Consider the following 17,555-nt stretch of genomic DNA (forward strand, 5'->3'; position numbering starts at 1 on the left):
ACTGGAGAAAGATTAGGTTCGTGCAAATGGTTTTCCATCCAGTGTGATGAGTCTGTAGGCCTAGAGCAATGTGTTCAGTGCAATGTGAAAGAAAAAATTATAAATGTACATATTTCAATAAATTTTCTTGGAATATTTTCCAGGATTGATTGTTAAATAAAAAATATTAAAACACCTTGTGAGAAATCATTAACATTTTCTATGCCAGGATATCAAGATATTTCATTATCCCTTTGACATAATGTTGTTAATTGAAGGTTACAAAAGCACCATTGTGTTTCTATTTCTTATATTTATAAAAAATTAGATATTTTTTGAGTATATCAAACAAGTAGCCCTCTAGACTATTTTATCCCTTCAGGGAGCTCTCACTCACAAAAAGGTTGGAGAACCCTGGTTTAGATGTATGTGCGTATAAGTGCTGAGGTAATACCTGATGATTTAGCCAGTAGTTGGGGATCTCTGGGCGGCCTCTGTCTCGCAGGACGTTATCCTTCATGCTCTCCACGCAGGGGTGTTCCCTCACCTTGGAGCCGAATGGCTGATCGTAGTCTTTAACCTCTGCATATCATAAAGACACATTCCGTCAAGCTTAAACTGATCAGCAAATGCTCATCCCATAAATTATAAACCACCTAAGATATTACTCAGTAGACTAATAGCTGACGACAGAGGGTTTTGAGCAATACGAGTTATTACAGTAATTATGAAAATGGCCTTGTTAGTGTTTTCTTATAATAATAATAATAATAATTTTTTATTTTATATAGCACCTGTATGCTAACATTGCAGACACGTCCATACAACTGAACTCTGAAAATCTGAAGTAATCAATCTACGTATGTCTTTGTAAGAAGCTTTTTAAAATGCTTTACAATAAATAAGAATTATATATTTGTCCATTCCTCAGCCCCCCAGATTTCCTCCACTATTCATGAACTACCACCGCTCCTTCCCGGCTTGCATCCTTCCCGGCTTGCATCCTTCCCTTCCCCCTTCCTGTCCCCCTTTCCAAAAATTCACCCAGGTGGCTAAGAAGTAGGGACCAGACTGCTGGAGGGGCAGTGAGCACAGTCACCCCGGCCCCGGACTCCGCCAGTCAGAACACTCTCAGTCCAGCATATTAGGTACAGAATTACGGAAGGCATCCAACGGGATCTATACTGGTTTTTCCCCCAACAGATTTTTTTTTTACTTTTGCATCACTAAAACTCAGTCCTGTTATTGAATAAAAATTGGCAGATAATATAAACCACATAAAGTATTCAAAATTCATCACTTGCAGGTTGAATTTACAGGTCACCCTTTTAATGATTCCAAGTGGCAAGTTTTCTCTTCGTCTTTGCACTAAAGGCTTCCCATCCAAGCATGTACAGACAAGTGCTGGTGAGCTGAACCATCTACCGAATTAACAAGGCTATTTCTGGGATAGGATTAGCCAGTACAAAACAGACATGCAGTCCTCACCACCACAGCCCACATTTACACTGGGCAGATAACTAAGTGTGAAGTATGAACCTACAAGTGGAGATTAGGGAAAAAGTTTAAAAATCAGTTTAAAAAAGTGTAGCTGGGAAAAAATGGTGCAGGTTAGCTGTAACATGCTTTACATTGTCAGAGCTGTAACAATGTTGTGAGAATGCCGTATGGGGAAATCCAGTCCCGCCTCGTGTGCTGGGCCCACAGGAAATGGCAAGGCTGCTTGCTGGCCCAAACAGGAAGTGGGGGCTGTGAAGCGACCAATAGAAGAGTTCACTGCAGGAGCTCATACTTCCTGTTTTTGACAATTATATTTCACGTATTTATTTGCAAAAGGCACCCACCTTTTAGCTATTATTTATTCAGGAATATAAGATCTTTTTGGAACACAAAAGCACATCTACATTTGAAGGGATTTGCACCACACAATAATTTTCATTTACAAACAAAATCTCCTTTCTTACATAATCAAAGACTTATGTCAGAACCCATAAACTCACACGGGGCTGTTTTTTTATATTTCCTTTCCATTTAGGGTGGGCATTGATCCGCAGTACAAACAATCTACAGTATGTTTACCCTGCACATTTGCATTTTTAACATTGTAAAAATATTGAGGATTTGATTTTTACTCATTAGAATAAATACAGTCACTGATAAGGTATTGGGGGCATGATGATGCGGCAGGTTCAGCCGGTGCTCGCTATGTGGCGGGTCTGAGGTTCGAGCCCTTCTTAGGGTGCCTTGCGACAAATTGGCATCCTGTCCTGGGTGTGTCCCCTCCCCCTAAAGCCTTGTGTCCTATGTTGCTGGGGAAAGCTCCAGCTCCCTGCAACCCCCCTTAGGACAAGTGATTGTTGACGATGGATGACCGATAAGGTTATGTTGTCTCTAAATACTAAAATTTTATAATGTGATTTTGCTATTTTAAAACAATTTACTATAACATGGGGGGATAAAGTCTATCAGCCAGAAGGTCTTTGTCAGCAACGAAAAATGTTATAGCCTTTTTTACTGTTTAGGATCTCTGCTGATCTTGGAGAAAAATATTCTTGAGCGGGAAGAGAGCTAAATGGGTTCTTGTTTCAAGTAAATACATCATGTATCAGTTTCCAGAGCACAACAAAACCGTAAATAGCTATGTTATACCTTTTAGCCCACACAAACTGGCTTTGCATATCAGCCATACTTCAGAAAACACTTAAAAGGATATATTACTGAATAGGTGCAGACATTCAGGCATTTGTAATTGTATTTGCAAAATGCAAAATTTTCAAGTTCCCCTCCCTCACAGCAGTTGCTTCTGATCTGCATAAATGAAAGTTATGAAGGTTACTACCCATGTTTTTCTACCACACATTCATGTCCTACAGATTGTAAAAGCTAAGAGTGACGATCTGTGACATCTGGAGTCCAGCTGCTTCAGGCCTCCCCTCCAGCAGGGGGAGCCTGCTGCTATGAAAGAGGACACATCTGTGCCCCTACCACACATCATACGCAAGCCTGTAATTCCGGGTGTACGCATTACTCTGCTGAAGAGATCAGGAAAAGCTGAAAATTAAGGAAATGAGAAAAACCAATGCAAACAAAGTCCAACATTAAATTCTTCAGTGAGCTAGGAGAGGAAACGAGATTATGGAGGTATAATGAGGCTATCTACGGGCTGACCCACAGATACCTCCTCCTCCCATGCTATTTGAAACCTGAGCATTTCTAGTGCCTGCACCCCCTCCCCCAACTCTAAAGCCTGGGACTTTGGCCATGCCTTGGACTGTTGTCACAAGCCACAGCTAGCTAAGGCATTAGGGAAACAAGAGCTGGGGCATCAGGACATACACAGCAGTGTTTAAATGGTTTGGAGGGCCTGGAAGGACAGTTGAGTGCAATACATGAGTGTTCAGGGTTTCACTCAGATTCAAACATATACTGGGAGTAAATACTCCTGTTTCCACACTGAGGATCACTTAATTTATATTGATCGTTTCCTCTGCAAGGCATGGCAACATGGCATTTTAGCAGATCAAACAAAGCATGAACAATTTGTCTTCACATGTTTTCAATTTCCTTGCTTTTTAAGTGTGTTGCTCCTCATGTCATGAATATTTGGAGACCCCATTCTGGTGGACAGACCAGATTAAAAATACCACTTCTTTCTAATAGTTGGGATCTCCCTCTGCTTCTTTGTCTGCAAGGCATTAAATTTCAATCTCTCCAGTCTGTCTGCCAAAATTTCCACACGTTCCTGAAGGAGGATTTGCTTCTGCAGCTGCATCCCCTCCCAAAATGATCCCAGTGTGGGTAGAGTGAAACCTGAGCCTTTGGTCCTCGAAAAAACTGGGCTTTAAGCTTATGAATACCAATACTTAAAAATAACACTTTATATGACACAGTTGACTTCTAAATGGTATTACAGATAATCAATGACTTAGGACATATGAGACTTACGACAACTTTCACTCACGGCGGTCATCCCTTCAACTTTATTATTTTTGAGCATCAACATTTGATTGTAACGTTAAATGCCAACTGCTCCATCTGCTGTGCGATAACATCAGCTGGCCACACTCCTGGAAGGCACCATATTCCTTATTGTCTCAATCAGTGTGTCTCTTGGCGATTACATTTTATTTACAAAACATCTTATTTCAGAACATTTAGTTTGTGATACAAGTTACTTATTTTATCATGGCTGGCAAGCAAAATCGTGAATGTTCTGGTGTGCAGAAAAGTGTAAAGAAACTGAAAAATGAATGTAAAATAGTGCATCATAAGCATATAGATTGTGAGATTAAGGTAAAAATGTTTATTATTGAATTATTATTATTAAAATTTTATAGTTGCTGGTAAATTAACCAGAACTAATTAGCATCCAAACAGAAAGAGTGGAATATGAAGCGATAGTTGCTGGCATGCAATACATGCATATATTCATATTCCTTGACAGAAATTCGAAAGCCTTTAATTGATGGTACATGGATCTTGGTTGCTACTATTACTCTGTCAGACCCGGTCAGCTACTCTGCACATCATTACCCTTAACACGGTCTATTTAGCCCATAACTGCAGACACACTGAAGTTACATTGAAAATTAGTAACAATACTAAAAACAAACGAACTTGTAAGTGAAAAAAATTGAAACCTTTGAAGCTGTATATTTAATGTGAATAAATGAAACAGTTTGTCAACCTTTTTCATAACACAAATATGGTCTTTTACACAGTGTTTTTGTGGTTACCTTTTTGAAAGTTTGAGCCGATATGAGAAAAATCAGGTTCAAATTCATAGATTCAAATCTATGTTTTATGCAATTTAAGATTAAATCATTTTGTCACAAATCAAATTTGTCACCCTCACCATCATTTTTCCTTGGCTAGACTCCATTATTCCATATGCTGTGGACAGACCATTTGAAGATGCGATCCTATAGCATACTTACCGCCAATGGCATTACATCTTGATGTAATTTCCCACAACACAAGGGCCATGGAGTAGACATCAGTCTGCTTGAAGGACTCTATGTTCTCCAAATTGATTCTGGACTCCAGGACCTCTGGAGCCATATACCTGGCTGTGCCCACCTGTTGAGATATTATAATTATTACCACCTAAGAATCAAAATCCAGGTACTGCTTTGACAGATTTCAAAAACAAACTATTAAAATAGAACTTCGGTTTTACGGTTTTACCCACAAATATACACACAGGTATGCACTGGCTATGAAAAGCCAGCTTATATTCTACACTTCTCCTCTGGGCTCCGAGTTTGGCATGCCAAAGAAAGGAACTCATGAGTACAATCATGCAAATATGAAACAAGCATACTGATAAAAGTGTCTATTTATGTACCCTTGAGGAACTAAAGGAATTAAGCTGTAGTAAGTTTGAGTTTTTTTTAAAGTGTTGCCTCTACATAGTTCTCCGAATGAGGCTCTAAACCAGAGAAATGATATACAAGAGCCCATCACCCATCAGCTATGATCCCTTGTGAGCAAGGGCTTCATGGGAAATCTTTGCGCACACGATGTACAAGACCTTGTCCATCCACAATGCTAGATACACTAAGTATAGTGAATCACTCAACCATACACCAGTGAAACACATTTTCTGCCAGTCACACACACACTACAGGTGATTTCAAGAGTCACAAATTCACCTAAACAGAATGTCTTTCAACTGTGGGAGAAAATCCATGCAGGCACAGGAAGAACATGCAAACTCCATACAGACTGAGGAGGAATTGAACCCACATCCTCTCATACTATCCCAGCGCTATTCGCTGGGCCATTATGCCACTAGTGAAGCTAGGTGAATTTCCCATGTGGTTGAAATGCAGAAACAGCAGTGACTAGGTGACTCACTCATCTAGGCATGTGAGCCTCCGTTACCACACTATTGCTCACAGCTTAGCCATTCCCAGCTGGAAAGGGCTGCCGAACTGACAGAACATCTCAACTCAACATGTTGGTACAGCACTATGATCAGCGTGAACGAGATATTAAAGTTGTTGACTGCATTACACACACACACACACACACACACACACACACACACACACACACACACACACATTTTCAGAACCGCTCGTCCCATACGGGGTCACGGGGGAACCGGAGCCAACCCGGTAACACAGGGCGTAAGGCTGGAGGGGGAGGGGACACACCCAGAACGGGACGCCAGTCCGTCGCAAGGCACCCCAAGCAGGACTCGAACCCCAGACCCACCAGAGAGTAGGACTGTGGTCCAACCCACTGCGCCACCGCACCCCCGCACCCCCTTCATTGACTGCATTATTTGACAGCTAAATGAAAGCTCATAGACAAGAAATTAATGCATAAGTCCTGTTTAAGCATATCTCACTGCAAGGGGGGAGGTATAAAGTAGTGGTAGCGCAGATCCCTCTCAACTGTTGGTCTAGAGTTCGAGTTCCCATGTTGGTGTGTGTGGCTACCCTGGGGTAGCCTGGTATTCTGTCCAGGGTATACCCTGCTCACCCAGTGCACTGTGCTTCTGGGACAGACTCTGGATTGCTGTGACTCCCTGGGACCTCAGCAAGTGGCTACCGATAATGGACGATTGACTGAGTGAGTGTGGCTAATACTTAATGTCAACAAAACACTCTCATTTCTTCATTTACAAATGGAATTTGTTATCACACATCCTTTTTAGTGTGGCAATGCATAAACTGAAAAAAGTTATTACTTTAAATGGATAAATTTTAGCTTTTCCCCACCCATACAATATCACCTTTTTTTCTTTTTTACAAGACTAAAAGCAGGAAAAAAAAGTCACTCAAACTCCAACAACTGAACCAGTGCTACATTTTCAGTGTTTACTGAAGGTGTTTGAACGAGAACTGGCAAACACAATGCACTCTCTTTGGGAACAGCTCTGATTGTTGTCTCATCACTGGATGAGGAATTTCAGCATCACAATGAATGAGTTGTATGGTCACAAACTTCCATGAATTTGCAAATTCCAAATGTACTTTTGTATATAGAAAATGTGTATAAATTTTCATATTTCCAAAAATCAAGTATAGAAATGTTAATGTCCTGAAAATTTTCTTTGTCACTCTGTGGGTAATGTATCTAATGACCACACTTGGTCAATAAAACAAATCAGGCTGGATATATTACAGTTCATGAGAGTTTTTTCTGTAACATTTTTATTTTTGCATTCAGTTTATGTCACGCCGTCGACCACACCCCAGCCGAATGCACCTGGGGCAAGTATAAAGGAAGCCACACTACCGTTCCCAGGTTGCGGGATCTCAATGAGACAACCATCCACTCAGCGTTTGTAACCCGTAACCTTGACTCTTTCGACTCCCTGCCCTGTGTTCCTGCCTCCTTATCCTAGCCCTGTTTCCCTGCCCCAGCTCCAGTCACTCTTGGCTTCAACCACAGCTCTGACCTACGACGACAAACTCGGACTTGCCCCAAGAACAACGCTTGCTCCTCGGTTGCTTGACCATCCTTGCCCTTCAGTTTAAAATGAGAGATCCCGCACTTGGGTCTTACTGCCTGTCTCCTGACTTTGTGTTTGTGACTGTTCAGTTTCTTTGGATTTTGCTTTTTCTCCACAGCAGTTCCTTTCCACTGTTCAAGCTAACCTCATATATCAGATGGAATAAAATTCTTTGGGATACATATTCTGATAAGGCAAAATATCGCAGAGTATTTACACACACACACACACACACACATTTTCTGAACCGCTTGTCCCAGGGAACCGGAGCCTACCCGGCAACACAGGGCGTAAGGCCGGAGGGGACACACCCAGGACGGGACACCAGTCCACTGCAAGGCACCCCAAGCAGGACTCGAACCCCAGACCCACCAGAGAGCAGGACCCGGTCCAACCCACTGCACCACTGCGCCCCCTCGCAGAGTATTTAAAAATTCTGAAATGTGAAAATTATCTGAAAATAAGGATTATGAATCAAGGGTGTTTATGAAGCCTTAAATAAATGTTGAAAACTAAGCAAGAAAAGACAGCGAGGGATTTTTGGTATAGAAAATGTTTCACCTGTCCACTGTTGGCAAGGTCATCAACGGACAAAGAATTGTCCAGGCGCAGACCCAGGCCAAAGTCGCACAAGCAGCAGGTCAAGTCATTCTTGACCAGGATGTTGGAGCTCTTCAGGTCCCGGTGCACAATGGGCACCTTGGGGCGTCCACAAGGTGTGTGGTCACTGTGCAGGTGGGCTACAGCCCTGGCCAGCGACTCGCCCAGTAGCAACAGGTCCTCCCAGCTGATGATGTGGCGAGTGAGATAGTCCTGCAAGTTGCCCTTGGGATGGAAGGCCGTGACGAGCCAGTACTGCTTCTCAGCTTTGCGCGTCTCTGCCGTCAGGAAGTGCAAAATGTTCTCGTGCTTCAAGTTGATATCTGAAAAAATGTCCTTTTCATTCTTCCAGGAGGCATATTCTTCCTCAGGGAAGATCTTTACAGCAACCGTCTCAAACTGCTCTGAGGAGCTCTGCTTCAGTTTGGCCTTGTACACCTCTGCGAAGCGGCCCTTGCCGACTGGTACATCCAGCTCAATGGGCAGTGGCTCTGTGTTGTGATTCAGGTTGTTGGCGTGGGTGGAGCTGCTGTCAGAACGGTCATCATCAGGCATGATGGGACCAGTGTCACTGCGGTCAAGCTCGTCTTTATGCCTCAACTTTTTGCTCTTGAGCTGCCTGCGATGGTACACCCGGTACACATAGAAGAGTGTTATGACGAGGACTGTTAGGAGAAGGAGGGGCAGCAGGCTGACCAGAATAACCCAGGCAACCTGGATGTCAATATCATCCTCTGGGGAAATCAAGAAAGGTGCAACACATGTAAGCAGTGTAACCCCTGGGAATAACATGAAATCAGTCAGTTCATTTCATTTCATTTACTGATGAGCTGTCAGCATAACTCAAGCTCTCTACTGCATCAAAGACACAAAACACAGATGAAGGCATAAAAGACACACACAATTGCATACATGCAATATCATGGAAATATACCTAAATCTCTGATAGCCCAGTGAAAACAGCCACAGATGCACCATTCACTCACCTTCTGGTCTTTTGGGAGAGCTGATGACTGTCACAGTGTTGCCATGCACTGTTTGTGAAAAATACAGTTAAAGAGTTAAGAAAACATTTAGCCAGAAATAATTAAGCTTGTTTCTGGACTAATCAGGCATTTGATTAGATTTATTGTATAAAGTAAAAAGCTGGTGCACATGACATATTGAAAAGACCTGTAGGCCAAGCTGTTCTATGTGTGAATAACAGAAATCTGAAAAATGCTGTGCACTTTATGAAGATGAAAGAGTGAAACTACCAGTATGTGCTACCACCTCTAATTATAAACTGTGTTTACTAGAATACAAAATGACATGAATGGGCGCTGACATTTTCCTGTGCATTGCCTTGTTTTTTCCAGTATCAGTAACTGCATGTCCAGCGCAGGGTCATGGTGATCCAATGCCAAACCCAGAAGCGCAGGTTGCGAGGTAGGGTACACACTGGAGAGGACGACAGGTCCACTGCAGGACCACCTCACACACACACACACACACACACACACACACACACACACACACTCAGAAAATAAATTCAAGGCCCACAACAGGTCTGACTAAGGAAGATTAATCTTTTCTCAAAGGAAAGAAAGGTAAATTCACTGTATGAATTGGTTTCACACCAATATTAGGTGGCACCATTATGACCCAATGGAGCCAAGTGGTCTAGCAGGACAAAAAGCTACAGGTTCTAGGCTGGAAGATTCATATCCAAAACTTTTAATTATTTTCACCTGAATTATTCTCAGGTGAATGAAGAGCACCACTATGAACACCAAGAACTAAACTGAGCTTCATGTAGAACAGCTTGTTTTGAAATGTGGAAAGTTCAAGTTCAAGCTGTTTTTGTCATTCCTCTATATAGCTTGTATACAGTGGAACAAAATGTTTCTCCACAGACCATAGTGCAACACAGAACAGGAGTACGGGACAATAAATACACACGACAAAACAAAAAAGGGCTGTACTGAAGGCAGTCTGTAGTGTATGGAGTCATGCTGTTTGACTGTGCCAGGTGAGCGTTGGGATGCAGCAGGGTGTTGAGTAATCTGAGTGCCTCAGGAAAGAAACTGTTGGAATCTGCTGCTGGTGGCATGGATGCTCCTGTACCTTCTTCCAGATGGCAAAAGGGCAAAGAGTCCATGAGAGGGGTCATCCACAATGCTGGTGGCTTTGCGGATGCAGCGGTTGTAGTATGAAGTGTCGATGGAAGGTAGAGAGACTCTCTGATGATCTTTTCAGCTGTTCTTACAATTTGCTGTAGGGGCTTTTGACTCTCTCCAAAGTTGTTCCGTTAATGTGCAGTGGTAAGAGGTCTACTCGGGTCCTCCTGAAGTCAACAATCATCCCTTTAGTCTCATCAACATTAGGAAATAGATTGTTGCCTCTACACCATTCTGCGAGCTGGTTCACCTCCTCTCTGTATGCTGACTCATCATTGTTGTTGATGAGGCCCACAACTGCATTGTCATCAGCAAACTTGATGATTTGAACTGTACTTTGCAGCACAGTCATGAGTCAGCAGGATAAAGAGCAGTGGACTGAGCACACAGCTCTGGGGGGCATCGGTGTTCAGTGTGGTGCTGCTGATCCTGATGGACTGGGGTCTCCTAGTCAAAAAGTCCAGGATCCTGCTGCAGAGGGAGCTGGTCAGACCCAGCAGGCTCAGCTTTGTTATCAATTTCTGAGGGATGATTGTGTTGAATGCTAAACTGAAGTCTATGAACAGCATCCTTACAAAGTTGTCCAATTTGTCCAGATGGGTCAGAGAAAGGTGGATGGTAGCAGATATGGCATCCTCTGTTGAATGGTAGGCATGCTGAAATGGATCCAGTGTGATGGGAAGACCGCTCTTTATGTGTTTCATGACTAGCTGCTCGAAGCATTTCATGATGATAGGTGTGAGTGCAACCAGCCAGTAGTCATTCAGGCAAGACACAGATGATTTCTTTGGCACAGAGATGATGGTGGTTTTCCTGAAGCACAGAGGGACAACTGCTTGGCTCAGGGAAATGTTGAAGATGTTTGTGAATACATCTGCAAGCTGAACAGCACATTCCCTGAGTACCCAGCCAGGTATGTTGTCAGGACCTGCACCTTTCCGTGGGTTCACTCTGGACAGGGTCTTCCTGACGTCTACTGCAGACAGACTTGGTACCTGGTCGGTGGGAGTTGAAGTGGTCTTACCTGTTGGCATGTTGTTCTGTGCTTTAGCCTAGCACAAGTGCCGACTCGCTTACTGTGCTTCTGCTGCCTCACACACTGTTTCTGGTGCCCCCTATTCCAGGCCGCAGTTTCAGGCAATACCGTGGTCCCAAGGCCTAGTTCGCGTAGCAGCCCGAAGTCACGTAGCTCTTCCCCAAGTCCATTGTTTATTCCTTCTGAGCTTTGTTTTCCAATGTTCAGCAGAAGTTGTTGAAGAAAGCAAAGCCTTTTAAGTAGAAGGTGTCCATAGACCACACCAGCTAATAAAACGCAGTATTTCTTGGAGTCATTTCCAAATGCAGCAGGTTTATCACCACTTCTGTGAAGGCATTTAGTGCCTTAACAGAACTCAATAGGTGCAGAAAGGAAACTTCCAGTACAAGCTCATAACAGTCAATGTTCACAGGTAACACAATGACAGAACATTGAGGGCACATCCTAGAGTGATTAATACACCGACTGAAGCCATTTACTTGACTTATTTTGCTGTAACAGATTTTTAGATGTATTTTAATTATTCATTTGACTTATGTTTTTCTCTAAGCTACTTTCAGTGGTAAGCATCTTGAGATGATTTACCCATTTGTACCGCTGGGTAATTTTACTGGTGCAATTACCTTGCTCAAAGGTATGGGAGCAGGAGTAGGGATTCAAACCTGTGTCCTTCCAGTGCAAGGTGGTAGCTCTAAGCACTACCCCACCTGCTGCTTCATCATATATGGATAACATCTCTGTAGCCCTTTAATTTCCACACTGTTGTTCAGGAGATTCTCCTTTCATTTTCTATACGTCCATAAGAATTTTTGGAGAAGAAGTTGTCTCAACCTGTCTATCTGATACCTGTCTTCAGAGAGTCACAGATTTGTATCTGCTTTGGAGTTCCTGAGGAGTCCCTGAAGAATGGGACTTGGATTCCTTGACAAGCTCAGACTACTGCTGGAGTTGTGTCTGGGCCCATCAGACAAACAGAAGGGACTACAGGTAAGTTACAACTTTAGTTGCACAGGGGAAATTATTCCAGTTTTACATTCATTCATTTAACAGACACTTTTCTCCAAAGCAACTTCCAACAAACTCTATGTAGTGTTATCAGCCCACACATCTTATCTACCAAGCTGACTTATACTGCTAGATACACTACTTACATTAGGTCACTCATACCTACATTAGTGGAACACACTTTGTCACTAACACACTATGCGTGAACCTGAACAGTATGTCTTTGGACTGTGGAAGGAAACCTGAACACCCAGAGAAAACCCACATGGACATGGGGAGAACATGCAAACTCCACACAGAGTGAGGGGGGATTGAACCCATGCCCTCTCACACCACACAGGCAATGTAAGACAGCCACACTACTCACTGTGCCCCCACCAGTTTAGGAACAGATGTAACAAAATCTGTGGCTGTAACTATTATTGTTGTCTTGAGTTCCTCCTTTCTTGCATTCTGGAGTACACTGATGTTATATATAGAATTTGGATACCACAATCAAATCAGCTTTGACACTTAAGAGTGCTCCAACATAGCGCAAAAGAACAAATTCATCCAAACTGAATCCATGTCCAGCCAGCATATGAACCCACCACAAAATGTGTTAGTGCATCTTGCTGTGTCACACAACACCCACTCCAGGCCCTAAACCTTACTAACTTCACAAACCAACAAAGAACATGCATGACATTTAGATACCAAACCAACCCCCAAGTATGTTAGTCAGTCTAGAGTTGGAATGCAACACAGGGTTATGCAGACTGACTACCACTACACAGAGGCACACCAATTCATTCAGAACGCAAAAGCATCTGCTTTATTGAACATCCATCTCTCCAGGGGTGAGGCACACTAACACAACAAAGTGAACCCTACCCCTAGTGCCACTATCTACCCTATCCAAATAAAACAAAACAAAAAAAACATCTGTCTAACCTGACTCCTAACTAAAGAAAAAAACTCCTTCAGCTGGTATTTTGAACATGGACATCATAAGGCTTCTTATCATAAGCTGCCTCATTTTACTATGCCCTGGTAAAAAGAAAAAGTATGATTAAAAATATGAGACTTGGAGATACTACTGGCTCAAATGAGAGAAGCTAAGTCATGTTTAATAAAAAGCTCCTTCTATTCAATACACAAGAGTGAAACTGATACCCAGATACTCCGTGTACCTTCTAGTAGTGCCTCAAATAGCAAGAATGAAGAAACTGGCACCTTCACCCAGAGCTGTCACCAAGTGAAAAGAGAACAACAGTAAGTGAAACAGCAGTGACAGACATGCTAAAATACCAATGAGTTGATTTCAGTCAACATCTTTGATACTACATAGAAAATGACACCAGGAACCAAAATGCAGAATGAGGTGGGACCATAAACGGGATGTTTCTCTGGCAGCTGTTTGGAAAGCCAGGCCAGCGCTCAACTGAACGGACAAGACAGAATGGCACACTGCAGAGCATTAATCTCTGACATACACATTCGTGTTCATGCATGGCTCATGCAAAGCTGCTTCAACAGACAACTGATCAGCTTCTGAAAATCGATGACATGCCCAACTTCTGATAGAAAGCCAGAAAATTCATAGGAAACGATCAATAAACAGACCTGACATTTGCTGCAGAAAAACAAATTTCTAGGTTCTAGTGGACAACAAAGGTAGATTCTTCTTGCACACCGATGAGATCAGCACATATGGGAACTACCTCCTATCCAAATGAAACTGTCAATCACACCACAATGCAGCTGGTACATTTATACAGTTTCACACTCAATGTGTTCTAAATTATTGGGGAGAAAAAAATTAATTTCTTCCTAAACCTTAGTAATCCAGAACTGAGACATGATATCATTTCAAATATGCAATCAACAAACTCTAGGGAAGTCCTCCGAAGAGAGTCTGGAAAATAGTGCAGTAAAAGAGCAATTTAAGTGGGTAAGCGGACAACTTACGTGTGTGCGTGTGCACACCAGACAAAGAGGCAGTGGAGCCTGAATCTACAGTTTGTTTGAATCTTTTTTAAATAATCTTGCTCTTTTTTGGGGTGTGGGAGGACCCAAAACATGTAGAAATAGTATAATACTGAGTGATATTATTCCACACCATCCAACAGCCTAATGGATCACTGTCTGTTTTTTAAACATTTTAAAGTTATGGACCTCAAGCTAATTAAAATGTCATGCTAGAGTGCTGTTTGAGCGACTGTCCTCGGTTGTTCCGCAGCCTAGAGGTGTTTAATAACTTAAGTACAGTAATCTGGATGTATCTGACTGCTTTATCTCCCACATTCCTATAGTTATTAGTAGTTATTGGAGTTAGTCTTTAACCCAGCACAATATATCAGGTTTCATAAGCATGCCTACTGTATTTATCAACAAAAGGTAAGTTGACATGGATATTCCTTTCATAACAGTATGCCTGTGCCGGCTGCCATAAGATCATAAAATAGACTATAAAATAGCTGAAGGCCAGCAGACATACTTTGTTTGTGAGCAAAGATGACTGAGTCATTCCTGGTGAAAAAAGAAAAAAGAAGTCTGCTTTGTCTGGAGGTAGGTTCCACTGGGGGATTATTTAAAAAACTCAGGCCAGGTTACATTAATTTTTTTTCCAAATAACCCTGGGCAAAGACAAGCTTGGACAGGGTCTGCTTCAATTAAATGTGTTTTAGAAAACTAGTTTAAGAATCAGTTGCTTAGCACCATAACTCCCAGGCAGGCTTTTGTCTAAGGAAGTCAGATATTTGATGTTAGAACACAGTGAACCATGACAGCTTTAGTTTATGATTTATTGCCTTTGCCTCCACCCACCAAACCTAGAAAGTCAACAATGTGTTTTTGGACTAGGAGCCCCAATGCTTAGTTACATCTTGCAGCGCTATAAAATCTCATAAAACAGAGCCGACATACCTTTTGGGCCTCATGAAAATGAAAGGACCAGTTCTGACCTGTGACTAAATTATCATATCAGCACTTTGGCCATTATACCAAGGAGCAGAACTGACCTAGAGTTTACACCCAGGTAAGTGACACGCAAAATCACTTTATACTGTAGTTCACAGCACACATGCACTGTACAGTCAACTCATGAATATTAATGAGGCATCACACTGCATACATAAGTGCACGGAAATTTATATACTAACTGACTGAAACAAGCAAAGTTTCACTTCTGTTTGTCATTACTGGTTTCATGATGATGTAACACTTTTCTGTGTATATACAATCGCAAATGTGATCCCTGCTCTGGGGCCCATGAAGACACAGGCCTAAGCATTCCATGCACATCAACCCACATGCACTGAGGAGGTATTACAACCAGAAGACAGCTACTTTGTCTTTCACTCTGCAAAGCATGTGAGCACTAGGCTGTATATACTTTGTACTGGTCACATTAGCCAATCACAAGCCTCTGTTCAGGAAAAGAATCACAACTGCAACAGCAAATTCAATACTGTTATAATTCCAATTATCTGATATCCAGAACAATGTACAATATTAAACTATATACAGGGATTTATCCATTTATAATTAGGTAGTTTTTACTGTATCAATTGAGGGTTAGTACCTTGATCAAGAGTACTCCTGTAGTGTCAGGACAGAAGTGCGACACAGAAGCACATTGCCGTTACATCCTAACACAGACAAAAAGTAAAATGAGTCCACATGCAGAGTGTATTTATAAACGCACAGTGCAAACTGTGAAGTACCAGGTAGAGGGGAAACTATGAACACAGGACAAAGAGACACACAGTGTATTCGCACAAGGTGAAAAGTGAATCTGTGAGTAGGACTGGAACATGGAGGCATGACAAAATACCAGACTGGAACACTGGGCCAGGACTAGACAGGACAGGAACTCAGGATTGGACCATAAACACCTATGGAACAAACTGGGGGAACTAATGCTCACTAAGAGAGCACAACAGAAACACTGATTAAGCACTTCCTCCTTTTATACCTCAGCAACTACCAGATTGTGAACAGTTGCATAAGTCTGGGCTCGTAGCACTGAGTGCCGCCTCCTCTGGCCCATAGGGGTATTGTCCCTGTGGGTCATGACAATTGCAGCAGAATTGGGGATCAAACACAAGCACACAGGAACATTGCTGTGGACCTTCACTACCTGCACTGGACAAGTAGTTATCAATATTGAATGAGTTAATTAAATTATAACATTAAAAGCAAACTAAAAGTAATTGTACAAATATTATAAAATATGGTGGCATTATCATCATTATCATCAGGCAAAAAACAATAATTTATTTAGAAAGAATTTGAGGTGAAGGGTTTTTCTTCGGGAACCAATTTTTTTTCACAATAGATAATGATATGTAGAGTCTTCACAGTGGGAATTTGTTTAATGGGGTAATTTCATGGAACAAGTTATCCCCTTTTATGTGAGGAAAGGGTGCACCAATAGGCCTTCCTTTCCATTAAATGACAAATCTGTGACGTTGCCTGTATCTCGTTATGTCTACTCTTGGTTTCAAACTGGAGGTGTCCACAGAATGCAGTCCTTGACTTTCCAACAGTTCTGAAAGCACTAGTAAACTTAGAATGGATCATGAGTGTCACACCCACGCCATCAGCCCAACTGATGGCACCTGCACCAAATGAAAGCAGCGGGGTATAAAAGTACCAGGTCGAGACACTGGGTTGTGGAATCTCTTCAGAACCACTGCTTTGACTACATGGCTATAGTGCACATGGATACATTCCCTGGCTCCATGTCTTTGGTTCCAGACCTTGGTTTTGCTAAATTGACCTTAGCTCCAGTGTTGTCCCCAGAACAACGTTTGCCCCTTGCCTGCCCCACAACAATGATTCTATTTTGCCCTTTTGATGTACTTAAAAGTTCCAGTAAGTGAGTCCACCTATCCCTCTGTCTCCCAGTCTTGTCCATGAGAATGAGGTACATCTTTCAGATGCAGGTAAATAATTTTCAGCAAGCAGACAGAAAACACAAAGCTGAAGGAAACAAACATCCAAAATAAATTAATTTGTGAGTTCCTTTGTGACTCTGTTGCCTACTGCAGTAAAACCACAGGTCAGACAAAAAGCCTTGAAGACAAAAGGTGACCCTCTCTGTGTGCCAGCAGGCATAGCTAATCCAAAACCAATGAGATTAGAGCATCCTGTCAAGATTGTTTGTATTAACCTGTCATCCATCCATCCATCCATTTTCTTGCCTGATTGTCCTTCTAGGGTCACGGTGGCAATACGGAGAGTAGAAAAGCCCAGATGTCCCTGTCCCTCGCAACTTCCTCCAGCAAAACCCGGGGCATCCCTAGCCGCTCCCAGGCCAACT

The 17,555-nt window shown here is 42.3% G+C and overlaps 1 protein-coding gene across 1 annotated transcript in view; it reads right to left on the bottom strand.

Moving 5' to 3' along the window:
- The window catches only part of tgfbr2b (transforming growth factor beta receptor 2b), a 33,268-nt gene that overhangs the window by 2,034 nt on the left and 13,679 nt on the right, over window positions 1–17,555 (bottom strand). Inside the window, exons 4-7 of the mRNA XM_018754745.1 lie at window positions 9,034–9,081; window positions 8,009–8,781; window positions 4,917–5,058; window positions 434–561 (exon numbers count right to left, since the gene is read on the bottom strand). Coding sequence (XP_018610261.1) covers window positions 434–561; window positions 4,917–5,058; window positions 8,009–8,781; window positions 9,034–9,081 — 1,091 coding nt within the window. The remainder of the gene's footprint in view (window positions 1–433; window positions 562–4,916; window positions 5,059–8,008; window positions 8,782–9,033; window positions 9,082–17,555) is intronic.

The sequence above is a fragment of the Scleropages formosus genome, chromosome 8 (assembly GCF_900964775.1).
Source record: "Scleropages formosus chromosome 8, fSclFor1.1, whole genome shotgun sequence".
In the NCBI taxonomy this organism is placed as follows: Eukaryota; Metazoa; Chordata; class Actinopteri; order Osteoglossiformes; family Osteoglossidae; genus Scleropages; species Scleropages formosus.